We start from the raw sequence: 15066 nt of genomic DNA on the forward strand, positions 1-15066 counted from the left end.
TGGCATTCCAAACGGTTATTTAAATCGACAACTTTCGTCTTTTTACCAGTTTTTTTTTTTTTTTTTTTCGTGCAAAATTGCCTCTCCATATCTGCGTCTTTCAGCCCATCCTCATGGAAGCCTTTCTCTCGCGTCCAAAGCGAAAATCGACCCATGTTAACGCTACACCGGAACCGGAAACAGCCCTGGAAGATGTAGAAGATGGCGAAGAGTCGACCGAGATCAAGCTCGCCATGTTATCGTCGCTACACCCCCTCATTGAACAGGAAACTCTCTTAGATGTCCTGCTAGCTCACGATGGGTGTGTCGGCCAAGCGTCAGAATCTCTAAAATCCTTTCGCCCAGGGACAAGGAAAAGTGCCGTCATAGGACACCAGCAGTCGTTAAGGCAATATGCAAAACCCAGTGATGGGTCATTATCACCGCCCAAGAAAAAGACAAAGTCCAAAAAAGGAAGCACCCTGCATCTATATGACCCAGAAGATGTCGCAGAGCACACCCCATGTACCATAATACACAATTTTCTCCCAGCTGAGCTTGCAGATGAACTCTTGAGAGAGCTGCTGGACGAGGCCAAGTCGTTTGAGCAAATCACCTTTAAGCTGTTTGAGAATATTGTGGCCAGCCCGCACACTTCGTGCTTGTTTCTCGAGTCATTTGAAAAGATTCAGGAGCAGAAACATGATTACTTTTATAACGGAGGCATGCTTAACGTGAGTTTGATTTTTTCGTTCGCTCGTCCGAATCGGCACACAACTGATGTCTGGTGGTCTTGCAGGATGTACGCAAACTCACGCCGACACTCGCCAAAGTAAAGCCAATTGTCCAAGAGACGGTCAACGAGCAAATCCAAACTCGTATCAAGACTCGATACCCTGGAGGCAAAAAACTGAGACACCAACCATCGAAGCCGTGGGTGCCCAACGCTGCATTTGTCAATTGCTATGCTGGAGCCCAACAGAGCGTGGGGTGGCACAGTGATCACCTTACATACCTAGGCCCCCGAGCTGTCATCGGATCAATCTCCCTGGGCGTTGCACGGGAGTTTCGTGTGCGCAAGATCCTGCCGCGAGATGCTGAAACGAAGCGCCCAGACGATCCGGACGGCGAGGGACAGATATCCATTCACCTGCCACATAACTCTCTCCTTGTGATGCATGCTGAGATGCAGGAAGAGTGGAAGCACTCCATTTCACCAGCGCTGTCCATTGATCCACATCCCATTGCGGGAAACAAGCGGATCAACATCACGTACCGAGACTATCGGGCAGAGATGCACCCTAGACTCACTCCAAGATGCTACTGCGAGATTCCTTGCGTGCTGCGTGTTGTGCAGCGAAAAAAGGAGAACCATGGCAAATACTTCTGGATGTGCTATGCAAGCGCCATACCCGATAAAGATGGGTGTACGTTTTTCCAATGGGCCGAGTTTGATGAAGACGGAATCCCTATACGTAGCAACAAGGCGACGTCGAAGCCGCCTTGACGCAGTCAATTCAAAAGCCAACAGAGAGAGGCTGTTTTGCCATGTCCCAAGTTTCTCGATTTTGCATGTTTAAAGGGGATAATATTCGCATCCACAAACCTAAACCCAACTCGACGTCTTTCGAGTCTGTTGCTTTGCTTTTGTAGAACCTTCATGTCGTGGGTGCCAGTTTATGTGAAGCATGGAAAAGACGTGTGAGATTTTAGGCCCCACTCTGCACATACACCAAAACTGCTGCAGTCACACATTACTTAAGTAGCTCAACACACTTGCAACTCACTTGTTTTTCTACTCTTCTTGTCAAATACACCTTTGCCCGGACTTGACATATCCGATAGGTACACGGCAGCGTTCATTTTCAGTTATTGCTATACAGGTCTCATCATGGCTGAGCAACTCACATTTCCAGCCGAATCAGCGGCTCTCCTCGAGCCTCGTCTCCCACCACAGCTGGATGCCGAGGATGCCTCGAGATCACGCCCCTTTGTCACGTTAACCTTTGCAACTTCACTCGATTCCAGCTTGTCACTGGCGCCTGGAGTCCGCACTCGCCTCTCCGGCCCGGGCTCAAAAGCCATGACCCACTACCTACGGACCCGGCACGCAGCTATTCTTGTGGGCGTCTCTACGGTGTTGGCAGATGATCCGGCTCTCAACTGCCGGATCGCAGGGGCTCCTCGCCAGCCTCGTCCGATAATCATTGACGCCAACCTTCGATGGACGCCGCGCCGCTCTGACAAGGTCTTTGAGGTGTGTCGGAGCGGTGCCGGACTTGCTCCTTTTGTCCTCACGGGCATAGAGGCTTCAAGCCTGCCTGCTGCAAGCGTTGAGCTGCTTCATGAGCACGGAGGCAAATACATCCATGTGCCCTCTACCCGCTCCGAAGCAACTGGCCGGCTACGATTCAGCTGGGACGACATTCTCGCCGCCCTCCAAGCGGAAAACCTGTCCAGCGTCATGGTCGAGGGTGGCGGCCAGATTATCAATTCGCTCCTCGAACCTGCTTACCACAACCTGATCGACTCGGTCATTGTGACGATTGCGCCGACATGGCTGGGGCAAGGCGGCGTAGTTGTATCTCCAGACCGAGTCACCGACTCGGCGGGAGTTCCTCTCCCGGTTGCGAGGCTCTCGCATGTGTCATGGCACCCATTCGGCGAGGACGTTGTCCTGTGTGGCACGCTCCGGGAGTAGACAAGAAGATATACACATTTTGTCAATTGGTACGCCATCCCAAGGCTCGTTGCCTACGAAGTGGTTTTCTATTTCCATTTGCACGCCGTGTCACGTACGTGCTGCTGTTCATCGCAAACTCGACTATTAAAGGTGACAGCCAACAGTCAACAGCCAAACAATCGTTGAGAAAAGAATTGTAGACGTACGAGTAACACAAACGCCCGAGCTCGGCTCTCTCCGGCCAGCTTCCCGCCCCGCTCCACACTCGGACCCGGCCGTCAGAATACTATTAGAGAGAAGAAACAAAACGAGTAACTCACGCGCCCAACAGCGGATCCCCCAGGACTGTCCAGAATAGGATACCTAACCGCCGCCGCCGTCGCTGCTACTGGCGCCGCGAATAACTCTTAGCAGATGGAAACTACTCTAGTGTTGCGAGAGCTGCATGACTCGGCACCGGCCGAACCAGTTCAGTTCTAGAAACTGGGGCCCTGAAAGTGTGGAGGGGCAGCTTCTGAAGCATTCGCATGCGGCACCCCACCATTTCTGTCTGACCCGAACATTTCGTTGCTTCGATCAGACAAAAGAGGGCCATCGCGGGGATCCCGTCGTCTCCCCCATACTCAGTCTCATATCCCAGAACCTTAGTCTTAATCGATACCTGGGCGCAAACTCGAAAGGCAAGCAAATCGCCCCGATTCACCAGGACCACGACTGGCCATTGAATTGAAGCTTCTCCTCAGCCCTGCTGCTGTCGTCGCCCATCGCATCACCAAGCACAGCTTCTTCTACCTCCCTCCAGCAGCCATGGCTCGCCCTAGAATCACCGTCCTCGGCTCTCTCAACATCGACCTCGTCTCCTACGTCCCTCATCACCCTCTTCCCGGCGAGACACTCACCGCCAACCACTTCAACACATCTCCTGGCGGCAAAGGCGCCAACCAGGCCGTCGCCTGCGGCAAGCTCTCCCGCTCCTCCGACCTCTCCTCCCCGGCCGCCGATGTTTCCATGATTGGCGCCGTCGGCTCCGACACATATGGCCAGCAGCTCATCTCCAGCTTGACCTCGTACGGCGTCGACACCTCGGCCGTCGCCGTCCGTGAAGATGGCAAGACTGGCATCGCCATCATCGTCGTCGACGAGCCGTCGGGCCAAAACCGCATCATCCTCTCCGCAGAGGCGAACCACACCCTCCTGCCGGAGCACTTCTCCACCCTTCCGGGCCCTCGCCCGGACCTGCTCATCATGCAGCTGGAGATCCCCTTTGATACCGTCCTGAAAGCCCTCCGCACTGCCAACGAGTCCGGCATCCCCGTCCTCCTCAACCCGGCGCCCGCAAAGACACTCCCCGACGAGGCTTATCACAACCTCGCCCATCTCGTGGTCAACGAGACCGAGGCAGCCATCCTATCGGGCTGCAAAGAGTCCGATCTCGACGACCTTTCCGGCCTCGAGCGAGTCGCCGCCCTCTTCATCCAGCGAGGCGTTGGCAACGTCATCATCACCCTCGGCGGCCGAGGTGTCTACTACGCCACCAAGGACGGCAAATCGGCCTTGGTGCCTGCCCTCAAGGCTGACGTCGTGGATACCACAGCTGCGGGCGATACTTTTGTTGGATCCTACGCCTTGGCCGTCGTGAGCGCCGGATCAGGCGACTTCGATATCGACACTGCAATCAAAGCGGCCAACCGGGCTGCGGCCATTACCGTCTCTCGCAAGGGAGCCCAAATTTCTATTCCATGGAAAGATGAGCTGAACTAAGTCCAGCCATGTAAGAAATCAGAGAGAAAAGAAAATATATATCAAGGGAAACAAAAAAAAAAAGAATAAAAGCTTGTACAACACACAAAACTTCCACTGTCCCCTCTATAGCCTTTTGGTACATGCTACTAAACGTAAACCCGCACTGCTCCTCGATTGACAGTCCCCAAATGTCCCGTTTGATTGGAGACTTAAGAACAAGCTAAAACCACGTTGCCCAAGTCCAAAGACCAGCATTCTTCTTTCCCCCATCATCTCCCGCAGCCCCGTGTTTCTGGTCTTTGCCCTTGTTCCTCTTGTCATCTTCTCCATCTTCGTCGCGGTCACCATACATGTCGCTCGCCAGATTGTATGTCGGGCTTCCAAGGACACCCGGTGTCGCTGACCATCTGTCACCCAAAGAGGCTTCTTTTCCTTCTTTTCTTCCTTTGCCTGATTTCCCAGATTTCCCTGTTCCAGCAACTTTCCCATCAGATACCCCCCTCATTCCAGCTTCCCAGTCATACGAAACTCTTGCCACTGGTAGAGGGTGACTTGAAGGGCGCGACTTGACATTCATTTGTCGCGTTCCTTGGATACTCGTTTGCCTTGGATCAATTGCTGGAGAATAACGGTGATGTGGAAGCTCCTGCGTTATATCCTGATCAAGCTCCTCTGTTAGAGCTTTAGTATGCTCTGAGGTTAGGGTAGAACGCTTCTTCAACATCTGCTGCATCGCTTCGGATGCTTTTCGGGGGCCCCAGTGGCTTTTAATCAGTGGCAATAACCGATCTTTGACCAATATTGGATGAGGGGACCATGGCGAGAGCTCATTGTGTAGCTTTATAGTTGCTTCCGCTGTCGTGCTGAGTTTAGTATGAAGCGAAGATATCTCAACAGATCCTGCCGAAGCCGGCTTGGAAGGGAATGCAGAGTGTGAATAAGACACATGAATACTCATATAAGTCATGAGAGAATCTCCAAGTTGTAGCTGGAGATCTTCTATCAGTTCATCTGACCTTTGCCTGATGTGCTTTTGTTGTCTAGAAGAAGAGGAAGAAGAAAATGCTGTTCTTGATTGGCACATGACATGTACAAGAAGAAGAATGCTCGATCCCACAAACATGGTGCTATAATGGAACCATTTGTGTCAGTTTACATCAGAATGCAACTGTCGGATGTATTCTAGAAACATACGTTGGAAATTGCTGCAGGCATGTAGTCTGAAGGAGAGATGACTTTGGCTTGGGTAATATGTCTACTGTTAGATTGTAGAGGCAGCCGAACCTCGAATGAGCATCTATTTCAATCCATTAGAGCTATAATAGCAACCATGAGCGTTTCGGCCGCGTGGTTCAGAATATCAGGCATGTACAAGGAAGACAACAAACCTTGATCTGAGTACGGTGTCATCTGAGGCTCAAGCTCAGGGCCGTCGCTAGGCGAGAAAAGCCTGCCACTTACCTCGACTGCAGCCCAGATGTGCTGCTGACCTGTAGATATGCCCGCCGTTTGTGATACCACGCGGATATACGGAGACAAGACATAGGTAGATTTCTCCCGAAGCGATGGGGTTGATAATACAGATGAGTCTATAGAGCAATATGCGCCTTTCGGATCATAATTTGTACATCTAGAGCTTGCTCGGGATGAAGAATTTCGCCGCCCACTGCACTCATTGGTGAGTATACACGTCGACAGGTTGCCATCTCCATCTCCATCCTCAAGATTACTTATAACGCTATGGCGCTTTCGTCGAAACGCCTTCATTTTTGCTGTTGGGTATCGAAAAAAGGATGGGATTCGATGCGTGCTGTCCTGTTCGGTAATATCGTCGATCTCGACCCTGCTCACCGACCTGTGGTCGAGGCTTGATCTCTGCGAAGATCGTCCTGCGCCTGTTGCCGCGTCATTCCCGTGTTTCTCTTCGGATACAGTCTTTGGTCGCCGCCTCGGAATCCTCAAAGTCCCATCAACAGAACGTAGTAATGCTCCAGGAGGGCTGCCAGTCGGGCTGACGTCAACATATGCGGCTGTACAGCTACCTTTGGGGGTGTTCTCATCATATACGGTGTGTTTACGAGATCTTTTGATGATTCGAAGTGGGCTCGGCTTATCTTTCACAAATATTCGCTCTCTCGACGTTGACGGCTCAAAGCAAGTTGATGGCCTATTCTCAATCGATTCCATGCTGAAGAAGGAGGAGTCGATCAGCGTTATGTCTGAGAAGTGGAATAGAGTATTGAATCTACATACTTGAAAAATCATGATACACGTAAGGCGTATGTCAGGCAAGATAATAAATCTTAAAGCTGTCCGTATAATCCAGCACTGGAGCCGGATGGCCGATTCCTCTTTCGGCGTGTAAAATGGAATTTCCAGTTTAATCCATACGGATATGCTGGCAGACATGCGTCGGAAACAAAGGCTCCGACAAGAATAAGTATAGAAAAAATAACAGCGAGAAAGGCAATAGCTGAAGCTGGATGCTGCCAGATGACCCAAAGGCCGTTGTTTGCAGGGCTGATGGCAGCTATTGTAGAATCATTATGCATGGTGGAAGAAATAATGGAGAGTTTGAGGAGAGTTTGAGGAGAGTATTCGCAGGGGTTGGGATAGTACGTACCGAGCAAGTAGCAGGTAAACGATTTGAAGGAAAGAAGAGGAAGGCACTACTAGGTAAGTACAGAAACCTTAGATCTAAGGAAATAATTGATACGGGGAAACAGCAAGAACGAGATCGTGGTAGTTGCGTTTTATCGAATAAAGTGACTTGAGTGCTATCAATATTACAATTGAAGGTACTACCCAGTGGGTACCAGGTAGCACCTAAGGTAGGTAGAGTCTAGCAGTCGGCATATATTGATCGATGGGGTATGACTCCATAAAAGCAAGTAAAGATGCATAGGTATACACAGAGGTGCTCAAGTATTAAATATATGCGTACGCTCAAAATCTTGATATCAACTATATTGGGCCAGCCCTTTTCTCAAAGTTCAGATGCTATGGTGCGAATCATTAAAGCCTGTACGGCATATGAAGTGTAGGAAGAGTGTGAGACAAGTGTATGGTTATCTGCAAAGGATGGCGTGCCATGGCAAAAATCGTAAAGATGAGGAAAGGTGGCACGAACAACATGTCATGCTGAAGCATCTAATGTTCGACGAAGATTGCCCTTGACAGCCTCGATAGTTCCCTCCTCCAGGGCTAAGAAGTGAATCTGGAGAAACCTCATGGTTAGCGTGACATTGCTGGACAAGAGACATAAATCACAACGACAGTTGAACAACGTACCATATCGTCGGAAATCCCTGATGCGCCGTATAGTACCGACTCGGTCAAGGTGGATGCCACGCCCTTCTTCACTCTGTCCTCCCACACGCCATCCCAATTCCACTCTCCGGGCTCTCGAGCCATGGTGGATTGAGAAGCTATACTCCTGGCATCAGACGCTATCGCATCGCCCTGCTCGCTGGCATCCCCCTTGGGCTGTAAATCACTTAATATGCTAAGCCTGCTTAACCTATTACTCTTAATGTTTTCGTCAAGCGCCTTTCTTTGTTTGCGCCTATGTGTGCGCCACGCATGCCAAGCTCCAGGGTTTCCAGCCGCAGCGAGTGGTACTGTATCAAGGACCTCGCCTTTAACAAACGTGTTTCGAATATACTTTAGCAGAGAGTATGTTGATATAGTCCTCCGATCTGTCTGCATGTACCGCGGCACGTCGTCTTTGGGAGGCACCAATGGTGGCTTGTCGCCTGTGGACTTCGCTGACTTTGTAGACGATGCTGATGGCGATGCACCCCTTCGCTCACGGCTGCCGTGGCGACTTCCAGCTGCCAGTCGTTCGGAACCACCAAACCACTCTGGAAAGCCGTGCTCCAAGCTGAAGCCTCCGGGGGGTAGCCTCGGTCTCTCTGCAGTGCTCCCATCATTCTCAACACTCGTGGGATACATGTGTGTTGTCAGAGGTGTGATGAGAGGATGAAAGATATCAGTCGAAAAGGTGACCAGTGGTGGAGCTCGAGGGTAGGCATCGGGGAACAAGATTTGGAATCGAAGAACAGCCGGGGCATAGGGGCCTTTCAAGAGAAACGAAGATTAGCGAGAAAGAACACGAAGAGGATGCAATGTAATCATTAACTTACCATGGCGGACGAAAAGCACCGCTGACCAAAGCGATGGATCCCCGGGAGTCAAGCTCACAAACACTCCTTCGGGACAGGCCTGCTTCAAACCGGCGCTGTGGTGGCTGGTTAGCTTGACGTCAAGCGTGTTTACATTGCTTTCCTGGCTTCTTCCACTCAATTCTCGCGCGCGCACTACTCACAATTCCGAAAGCAGGTGCTGTCGCCACAGTGAGGGCAGATGGCCCAGGGCGAGAGAAGTCATATCGGCCAGCGAATGTTTCTTTATTTACTATCGCATAGATGCAATCGAGAAGTGTACTCGTCACTACATAGTAGATGACACTCGCGACACGACAAGGAGTTGCCATAATCCCGGGCCGCCGGGGGATGAGAAGGCGGTGAAGATGAGCGGTGAGATATTCTGCCGCGCAAATCCACAAAATGATGCAGAAGCTACCGCGGGGTTGAGACGTCACTGGTCGTGGAAATTCGCATCGCGGGGAGGCAGGTAAGCAAGAAAGAGACAAGGAAGAAGAAGAAGAATTCCAGGTTTCAAAAGGGTCATTAGCAGCAAATTTGGGAAGCGCAAACTGGCACAGATATTGAAGTGTCTGTTTGCGGAATATAATCAATTGGGCTTGTTTCTCAGGCCTTTTTGGTCTCCGATATCCGATCAACTTTTTGCAAACCTATTCTATACAAGGCAGTATAACCAACCGGGTGAATGTCGTAAACTTTTTCATGTGAGCTCCAGTTACATCATAACAGTCTCTAGTGGCCCAGTCTCTTCTCGATCTTGCCAAGTTCTTGGGCTTTGATGTCCTTGATGTCGTCCCGAGAGGCGTTGTATGAAGCAGTAACCTGGTTGAAAGGGTTTTCGGGGCTCTTGTCGAATTCCTTTCTAATCCTCTGCTTGCGTTGCTCCAGTCGAAGCCCAGTGCCACTGCCGTCCGCCTTCATCTCGGCGAGCCTTCGCTCCTCGTATCGGTGATATGCGGCAGCGAATCGCCTCTCCGGGTGTTGGTCAATCTTAGAATCGTCCCCACCAGCCGTAAGGGAGAGGGCATCGAGCGCGTTGTCGATACCCGAGGCACTAATAGCGCCAAGTTTGTCGTCATCCAGCTGCGAGAGGTCCAGACCCCGAGATTTCTTGACAGCCGTCTTAGATTTCTTGGGCTCTGCACGGGCATTTAGACTAGCTTCCTCCTCCTTCATCAAAGCCTCCTTTTCAGCCTTCTTTTGCGCGGCCTCGGCCTTCTTAGCGGCTTCTGCTTCCCTGGAGAGAGCCAATGTCAGCTACTGACGCAAACTATCAGAGGCGGTGGGTATCGTAGAAAGGGAGAGAGGCACAGGGTGTGGATCATGGCGGAAGGGGGAAATGGGAACGGGAACCTAGGACACGTAGCCAGCCGGATGAGGCGAGCAAGCACAGACTATGCATGCGCAGCGATGCCATGCCATGCACCATCGTGCCACGTACGTACTTTTTAGAGTTATTCTTGGCTCCTTGCTGCCACTTCTCGCCCTCCGCCGTCTCACGCTCGGCGTCTGCAGCTGCACTCTTCTTCGCGGCGCTTTCCGCCTTGCGCGCGTTACCCGCGGCCTTTTTGCTGTTGTCTTGCCCCTTCTTGCCCGCCATTATGACGCTTCGATGTTCTCGTTCCTATCCTGAGACGGGTCGGGGTCTCGCAGCTCCTGGTCGGCGGCGTTATCGTGGATTCGTCTGCCTGCGTGCGTCTAGCCGTATGAGCTGAAGTCAAAGCAGGAAAATCCAGGAAAGGAAATTAAAGGAAGAGACAGAGGGACAAAGGGAGGGGGCGTGTGCGTTCGCTGCCGCCTCTCTCAGCGGCTCTTTCGCCGTCTACTGGACCAGTTGTCCATCGAAACTTGCAAGGTATGACTGACCGATGGACAGGTGTGCGTCTGGCTGCAGTTTGATTGCTGTACAAAGCACGTCTCGTCGTCTTCCGCGGCGCCACCTGTCTGGACTAAACCAAACCAGCTTGCGACGGCGGCGATCTCGTCCGGTGCTTGCCCGGAAGCCTATTCTTTCTTTTTTTTTCTCGTCCTGGTACCAGGTTTCACCCTGGCTCTGTTCCTGGCTTCGGATCCCGCCTTGACGCTCGCCCAAGAGTTGGTCTGGATGCCTGTCCTGGGAGCTTGACTCTGCGAATTTTGCTTTGAAGTGCGGTTGCAGGTTCACTGTGGATGTGGCGCGGATAGGCCGACAAATGGGGACCGCGCCTGCCAGTAGTGCGATTTGCACGCATCGGCTAAGGCAATCACCCGGGCTGCCCACTTTTGCGGCCTCGAAGTGTTTCACTCAGCGTTTCCAAGCTTCTTTTTTCTTTTTTCACCTTTCATTGCTTTGCTTTGCTTTGCTCTGTTTTGCTTCCTAGGCTTCAATGTCGTCCCGCTGTGCAACCCCCGTCATCCGCACTCAGTTCCCTCGGAGATGCACCGCCAGTTTCCCGGTCTGTTGGCGGCTACCAAGGCTCTAGCCCGCCCATGGCCAAGCTCTCGGCCAACTGCGTTTGCGAGAATGGCTATATGTGACAGACAGGTGGTGGTGGTACGAAAGTAGCAGCTTGCTGACCTACTGCTGCTTAGCGATGGCAACGCAAACAAGTATCAGATGAGGTAATGATATGGCATGGCGGACCAGCAGCTCAGCTCGGCCCCTCGTTTAGCCCATGGGATGAGGCCAAGAACCAGACCGACCCGACCCGCCCTGACTTGGCCTGCGAGCCGGTCCGCAGAGATTCGAGAGGCAAAGGCCCGGCCCCAGGCCATCCTACGATCCTGCGCCCTCTGCGCCTTGCTGGAGTCCCAAGGCTTTGCACCCTTTCTCGCGCTCAGCCGTCGCTTGCATCCAGAAGTTGCGGCTGGATCGTCCAACTTGGACAGGCCTTCTTGGGATCCTCGCCCGGGCCGCGTTGTGGAGCCTCGGCAGCTCACAAATAGCCCAGCGTACGGAGTATAGTCATGAATCATCAGCCCGGCTGCAACAACAGCCGCAAACAGCTCCCCTGGACAGTCCATCATGTCCTGCCTCTCCAGTTGCTATGAAACAATAAGATCTGGTCGCCTGACGCCGCCTACGTCACGCCGGCGCCGCGGATAGCCAGCCGCCCAGGACCAAAAAGGGCATCTTCAGATGGCCTGTAGAGCGAGCCCTAGACCCCAAATCGCACATCTCAAAATCTCACATGGCAGCATGGCCATGGGTCCGATTGGTTGTTTCACCCACGACCTAGCATGGGGAAGCCGCAAGTACCAGTAGCCATTGTGAGTGACCTCCTGGGAGCATTGCGTGGGGAAGCTGTGCGAGGCTGTTAGGGAGAGGCGCTTACGGGTACCTCGTGCGGATGCGATGCTGCCTTGGCCGTATTATCCAGTCGTGTCACACGTCGGAGACTATTGAGAGCGAGTGCTACTCTACCAATGCTGCTACGGTACACGGACTACTGTATACAGGGCCTGTGCCTGGGTTAGACACGAGCTCCAGCTCTCCAGCTCTGAATCATCACCGTCGTTATCACACCAGCCTAGCAACGGCCGCTGCTACCAGGGGGGTGTATGCCTACCTCTACTCCGTACTCCGTACAGCATCTAGTTTGTCCAGGCCAGACGGGGTCAGCCCTGGATTACTGTACATGTGTAACAAGACACGCGCGCGCGCGCGCAACCCCCTCTCTTTCATGCGGTTTCGTGGCTGTTCGCAACAGGTCCATCTCATGATCCCGGCTCGAGCGCTATGAGCCACGGCGGCCCGTTCCCACCAGGCGATGCCTACCGCGCTGTCGGGATCCGAGAGGGTGCCAGACCAAAAACAGCTCTCACGCTATCACGACTCATGCTCAATATTGCAAGTCGCCCGCACTCTAGACGCCACCGTTTATGCCGGTTGAGCTCCGTAAACGAGGCCGGGCAAGTTGGAAACGGTTTTGTTCACGGTCGACACAGCTACCAATTGGCCATGAGGAGGTGGCTCAAAATACCTCAAAAAAGGCTGTCTGCTATTGCTTCCCAACTTCATGTCGTGTGACAAGAGTAGGTCTAGCGTCTTACACCCACAGCAAACTCGCGTAAAATGTAAAAAGGTACATTCTTGCGCGCTGCAGCGGCAGCTCTGCCCCATCCTACTCTCCAAAAAAAGAAGAGCAAAAGGGCAAGAGAAGCAAAAGAGCGAGCCCTGAGCGGGGATCTCACGCAAGCCCCCTCATGGCAGTCTCTCATTGCAGCTCTGTATCAATGCGACATGCTAGGGCTGCATCCATTCTCGTCGCAGGTTTCCTGGGGGCTAGACAACGCGCCCGTCACGTCATGCAAGTGGCCAACTTGGACCTTTCCTCCGATGGTTATGGAGTAGCCAGCCTTTGCTTGTGCATGCTTGTACATGTCTGTATGGAGTACAGCTGACGGCTATCAAACAGCAAGGCACCAAAAACGCTCGATATCGCATCAGCCACAGGCTTGGCTCTGCATCTCGCCCTTCTGACTCACCCCATTCGCCGGACCCCAGGGTACTTGACTCTACATACTTGGTTCCATGGGCAGCTCGCCCGATGGAGCTAGTTGTACAAGTATGTGATGGGTGATGGACAGGGTACGCGTGCATCAGGGTAGTCTACCCCAACCACCAGCTGAACAGGGATGCACTGTACGAGACCAATCAATCCCACAGTCAATCTCATCGGGTAGAGAGTTCTCCATCTAGGGATCATGCGCCTGTGTTTCCGGCATGCTGAGTGAGGAAGCCTGTCCGCCAGAAACTCCGTTTCTGGGCATCCTGTACGGCTCAGCACACCTTGGCGACGCATGATGAGGTCGATCATCACCAGACTCATTGCGCAAGACAGCCGTAGTGCCCCTCTTCCTCATGCAAGAGGGGCAAATAGTAGAAGGCTTTGCGAGCAGGGCATCGACTCTCGACACCCATCTACCCACTCACCGGTGAATGAGTGGTTAGCTTAGCGAGGCGCTGAAGCTGCGAACAGCTGCAGGAGTTCCGGAGTATGCTCCGTATGAAGCCCATCATTGGGTGACTTTGGGGAGAATCCAACCATTCCCGGTGCCGTCGAATCCGCAACTTATGTACGAATCACGTTGCATTACCCTCTTGTGCGTATACAGCAAACCAAGTGCTACAGGCAGCGAACACACACAGCACACATCTGTCGACCTGCATGAGCATGGAAAGTGATGGATGCCAGAGCAACCTACTGCCTAGGCTATTTGTCACGGCTATCTTGGGCACGCCTACATGTACAGTGCTTGTATACGGAACAATGGCGAGGTGGTTCCAGGCCGGCACAACTGGGGCTCTTACAAGAATGTTTGTGTGAATTTGCAGCACTGGTGAGAGGCAATGCATCAATGGCACACTGAAAATGGCAATTGGGATGAGAGCAACGCACCTGGTATTACTTTCGCATCGCAACGTCGGCTCGCAGCCAATCCAACCCCGTCGGAAGCTGAACTCGCTTGCCAGGAGTTATGCTATTGAGGCAAAATGTTCAAATACAGTTGCCCGAGGCAATCTGAGACAGCATTGCCTACCGAGCACGGAGTAAATACCTTTCTGCTCGTACTTTGCTTGGACGTTGCAGCGGTCACTTATCGATTTTCCTGCGCAAAATGACACATCAAGCTCGTCTCACTCTACAAATGCTACCAAAAGGGTGATTTGTGCCAGAAAACAAGGCTCGGCTGACGGCCCTGCATGCATCGCAATTGGCCTGCCTACCTGTGCCTCAACAAATCCATTCGAGTACATGCTTACAAACACTTGCCCGTACGGAGTACTCTGCGGAGCACACGCCGTAATACGGAGCATATGTTTGCTGCAATGCCTCTACCGAGGACATGATCCTCGCCCGGGGCTTTGCGTAGGCTCCAGCATCAGGAGCTTAAAGCATGTACTGAACAAGTAATGCCGGTATATATTTATACGGAGCTTTCATGGGGCTTTGACTCATGTGCACACACATACGTGTACTTGTAGGCGTCGTGAACGCCTGCTCCGCCATATCAGTATTGGTACCCAATGCAGACAGATATGTGCCAGCAAACATGCAAGTGTACGCTCTGGCTGTACGGCTACGCCGTAGCTATCGCCGTGCGGCTGGACAGGTTCGCAGATCAACAGCGCTTTGATTGGGCATGGCTGTTACTGGAGCGATCCCCCCGTCGCGTATCAGCCCATCTGGTTCTGGACAATCGACTCAAGAGTCAATAAATGTGCGAACCGAGGATGGGATGACTCCAAACCTGGCTGCAATCCGCCCGGTTGCAATCCTGCGAATGCACAAGCGCGTTATTATCGGTGGTTCTCAGCCGATGGCAGATCCTCCAATACTGCTGCTATTTCCATTTGAAGCCTGTTCCCGCGCTCAAGGGAATCAAAAAGGACAGGGAGAAGACCAGCCTTGTGACCGCTTATGATCACGAGGCGATGAAGTTCAAACGCACGCCGTAATGGAGCAGGCGCAAGGGCCAGGTTCGTATCGGTCTATTGCGCGGCCCCTGCCC

General features: G+C 52.6%; 7 protein-coding genes across 7 annotated transcripts; 3 read left to right on the forward strand and 4 right to left on the reverse strand.

Moving 5' to 3' along the window:
• Positions 1-113: 113 nt before the first annotated feature.
• Positions 114-1486, forward strand: TRIVIDRAFT_221637 (uncharacterized protein; the record flags this gene model as incomplete). The annotated part of the gene is made up of 2 exons (XM_014101104.1): positions 114-713; positions 779-1486. 2 exons carry the CDS (start codon positions 114-116, stop codon positions 1484-1486), a joined length of 1308 nt encoding a protein of 435 aa, XP_013956579.1.
• A 384-nt stretch (positions 1487-1870) lies between these two features.
• TRIVIDRAFT_54189 (uncharacterized protein) lies at positions 1871-2680 on the forward strand (the record flags this gene model as incomplete). Its single annotated transcript, XM_014101105.1, has 1 exon — positions 1871-2680. The coding sequence occupies one exon, from the start codon at positions 1871-1873 to the stop codon at positions 2678-2680; it is 810 nt and encodes a 269-aa protein (XP_013956580.1).
• A 789-nt stretch (positions 2681-3469) lies between these two features.
• Positions 3470-4423, forward strand: TRIVIDRAFT_28028 (uncharacterized protein; the record flags this gene model as incomplete). Its single annotated transcript, XM_014101106.1, has 1 exon — positions 3470-4423. One exon carries the CDS (start codon positions 3470-3472, stop codon positions 4421-4423), a length of 954 nt encoding a protein of 317 aa, XP_013956581.1.
• Positions 4424-4625: 202 nt separating this feature from the next.
• Positions 4626-6592, reverse strand: TRIVIDRAFT_54187 (uncharacterized protein; the record flags this gene model as incomplete). Its single annotated transcript, XM_014101107.1, has 3 exons — positions 4626-5532; positions 5600-5702; positions 5794-6592. 3 exons carry the CDS (start codon positions 6590-6592, stop codon positions 4626-4628), a joined length of 1809 nt encoding a protein of 602 aa, XP_013956582.1.
• A 1047-nt stretch (positions 6593-7639) lies between these two features.
• Positions 7640-8843, reverse strand: TRIVIDRAFT_71441 (uncharacterized protein; the record flags this gene model as incomplete). Its single annotated transcript, XM_014101108.1, has 4 exons — positions 7640-7833; positions 7933-8484; positions 8551-8645; positions 8733-8843. 4 exons carry the CDS (start codon positions 8792-8794, stop codon positions 7640-7642), a joined length of 903 nt encoding a protein of 300 aa, XP_013956583.1.
• Positions 8844-9149: 306 nt separating this feature from the next.
• TRIVIDRAFT_216009 (uncharacterized protein) lies at positions 9150-10715 on the reverse strand (the record flags this gene model as incomplete). Its single annotated transcript, XM_014101109.1, has 3 exons — positions 9150-9808; positions 10017-10259; positions 10438-10715. The coding sequence occupies 2 exons, from the start codon at positions 10169-10171 to the stop codon at positions 9304-9306; spliced, it is 660 nt and encodes a 219-aa protein (XP_013956584.1).
• A 448-nt stretch (positions 10716-11163) lies between these two features.
• Positions 11164-11819, reverse strand: TRIVIDRAFT_60775 (uncharacterized protein; the record flags this gene model as incomplete). Its single annotated transcript, XM_014101110.1, has 2 exons — positions 11164-11561; positions 11783-11819. 2 exons carry the CDS (start codon positions 11817-11819, stop codon positions 11164-11166), a joined length of 435 nt encoding a protein of 144 aa, XP_013956585.1.
• Positions 11820-15066: the final 3247 nt, after the last annotated feature.

This window comes from Trichoderma virens (assembly GCF_000170995.1).
Source record: "Trichoderma virens Gv29-8 chromosome Unknown TRIVIscaffold_6, whole genome shotgun sequence".
Classification (NCBI taxonomy): Eukaryota; Fungi; Ascomycota; class Sordariomycetes; order Hypocreales; family Hypocreaceae; genus Trichoderma; species Trichoderma virens.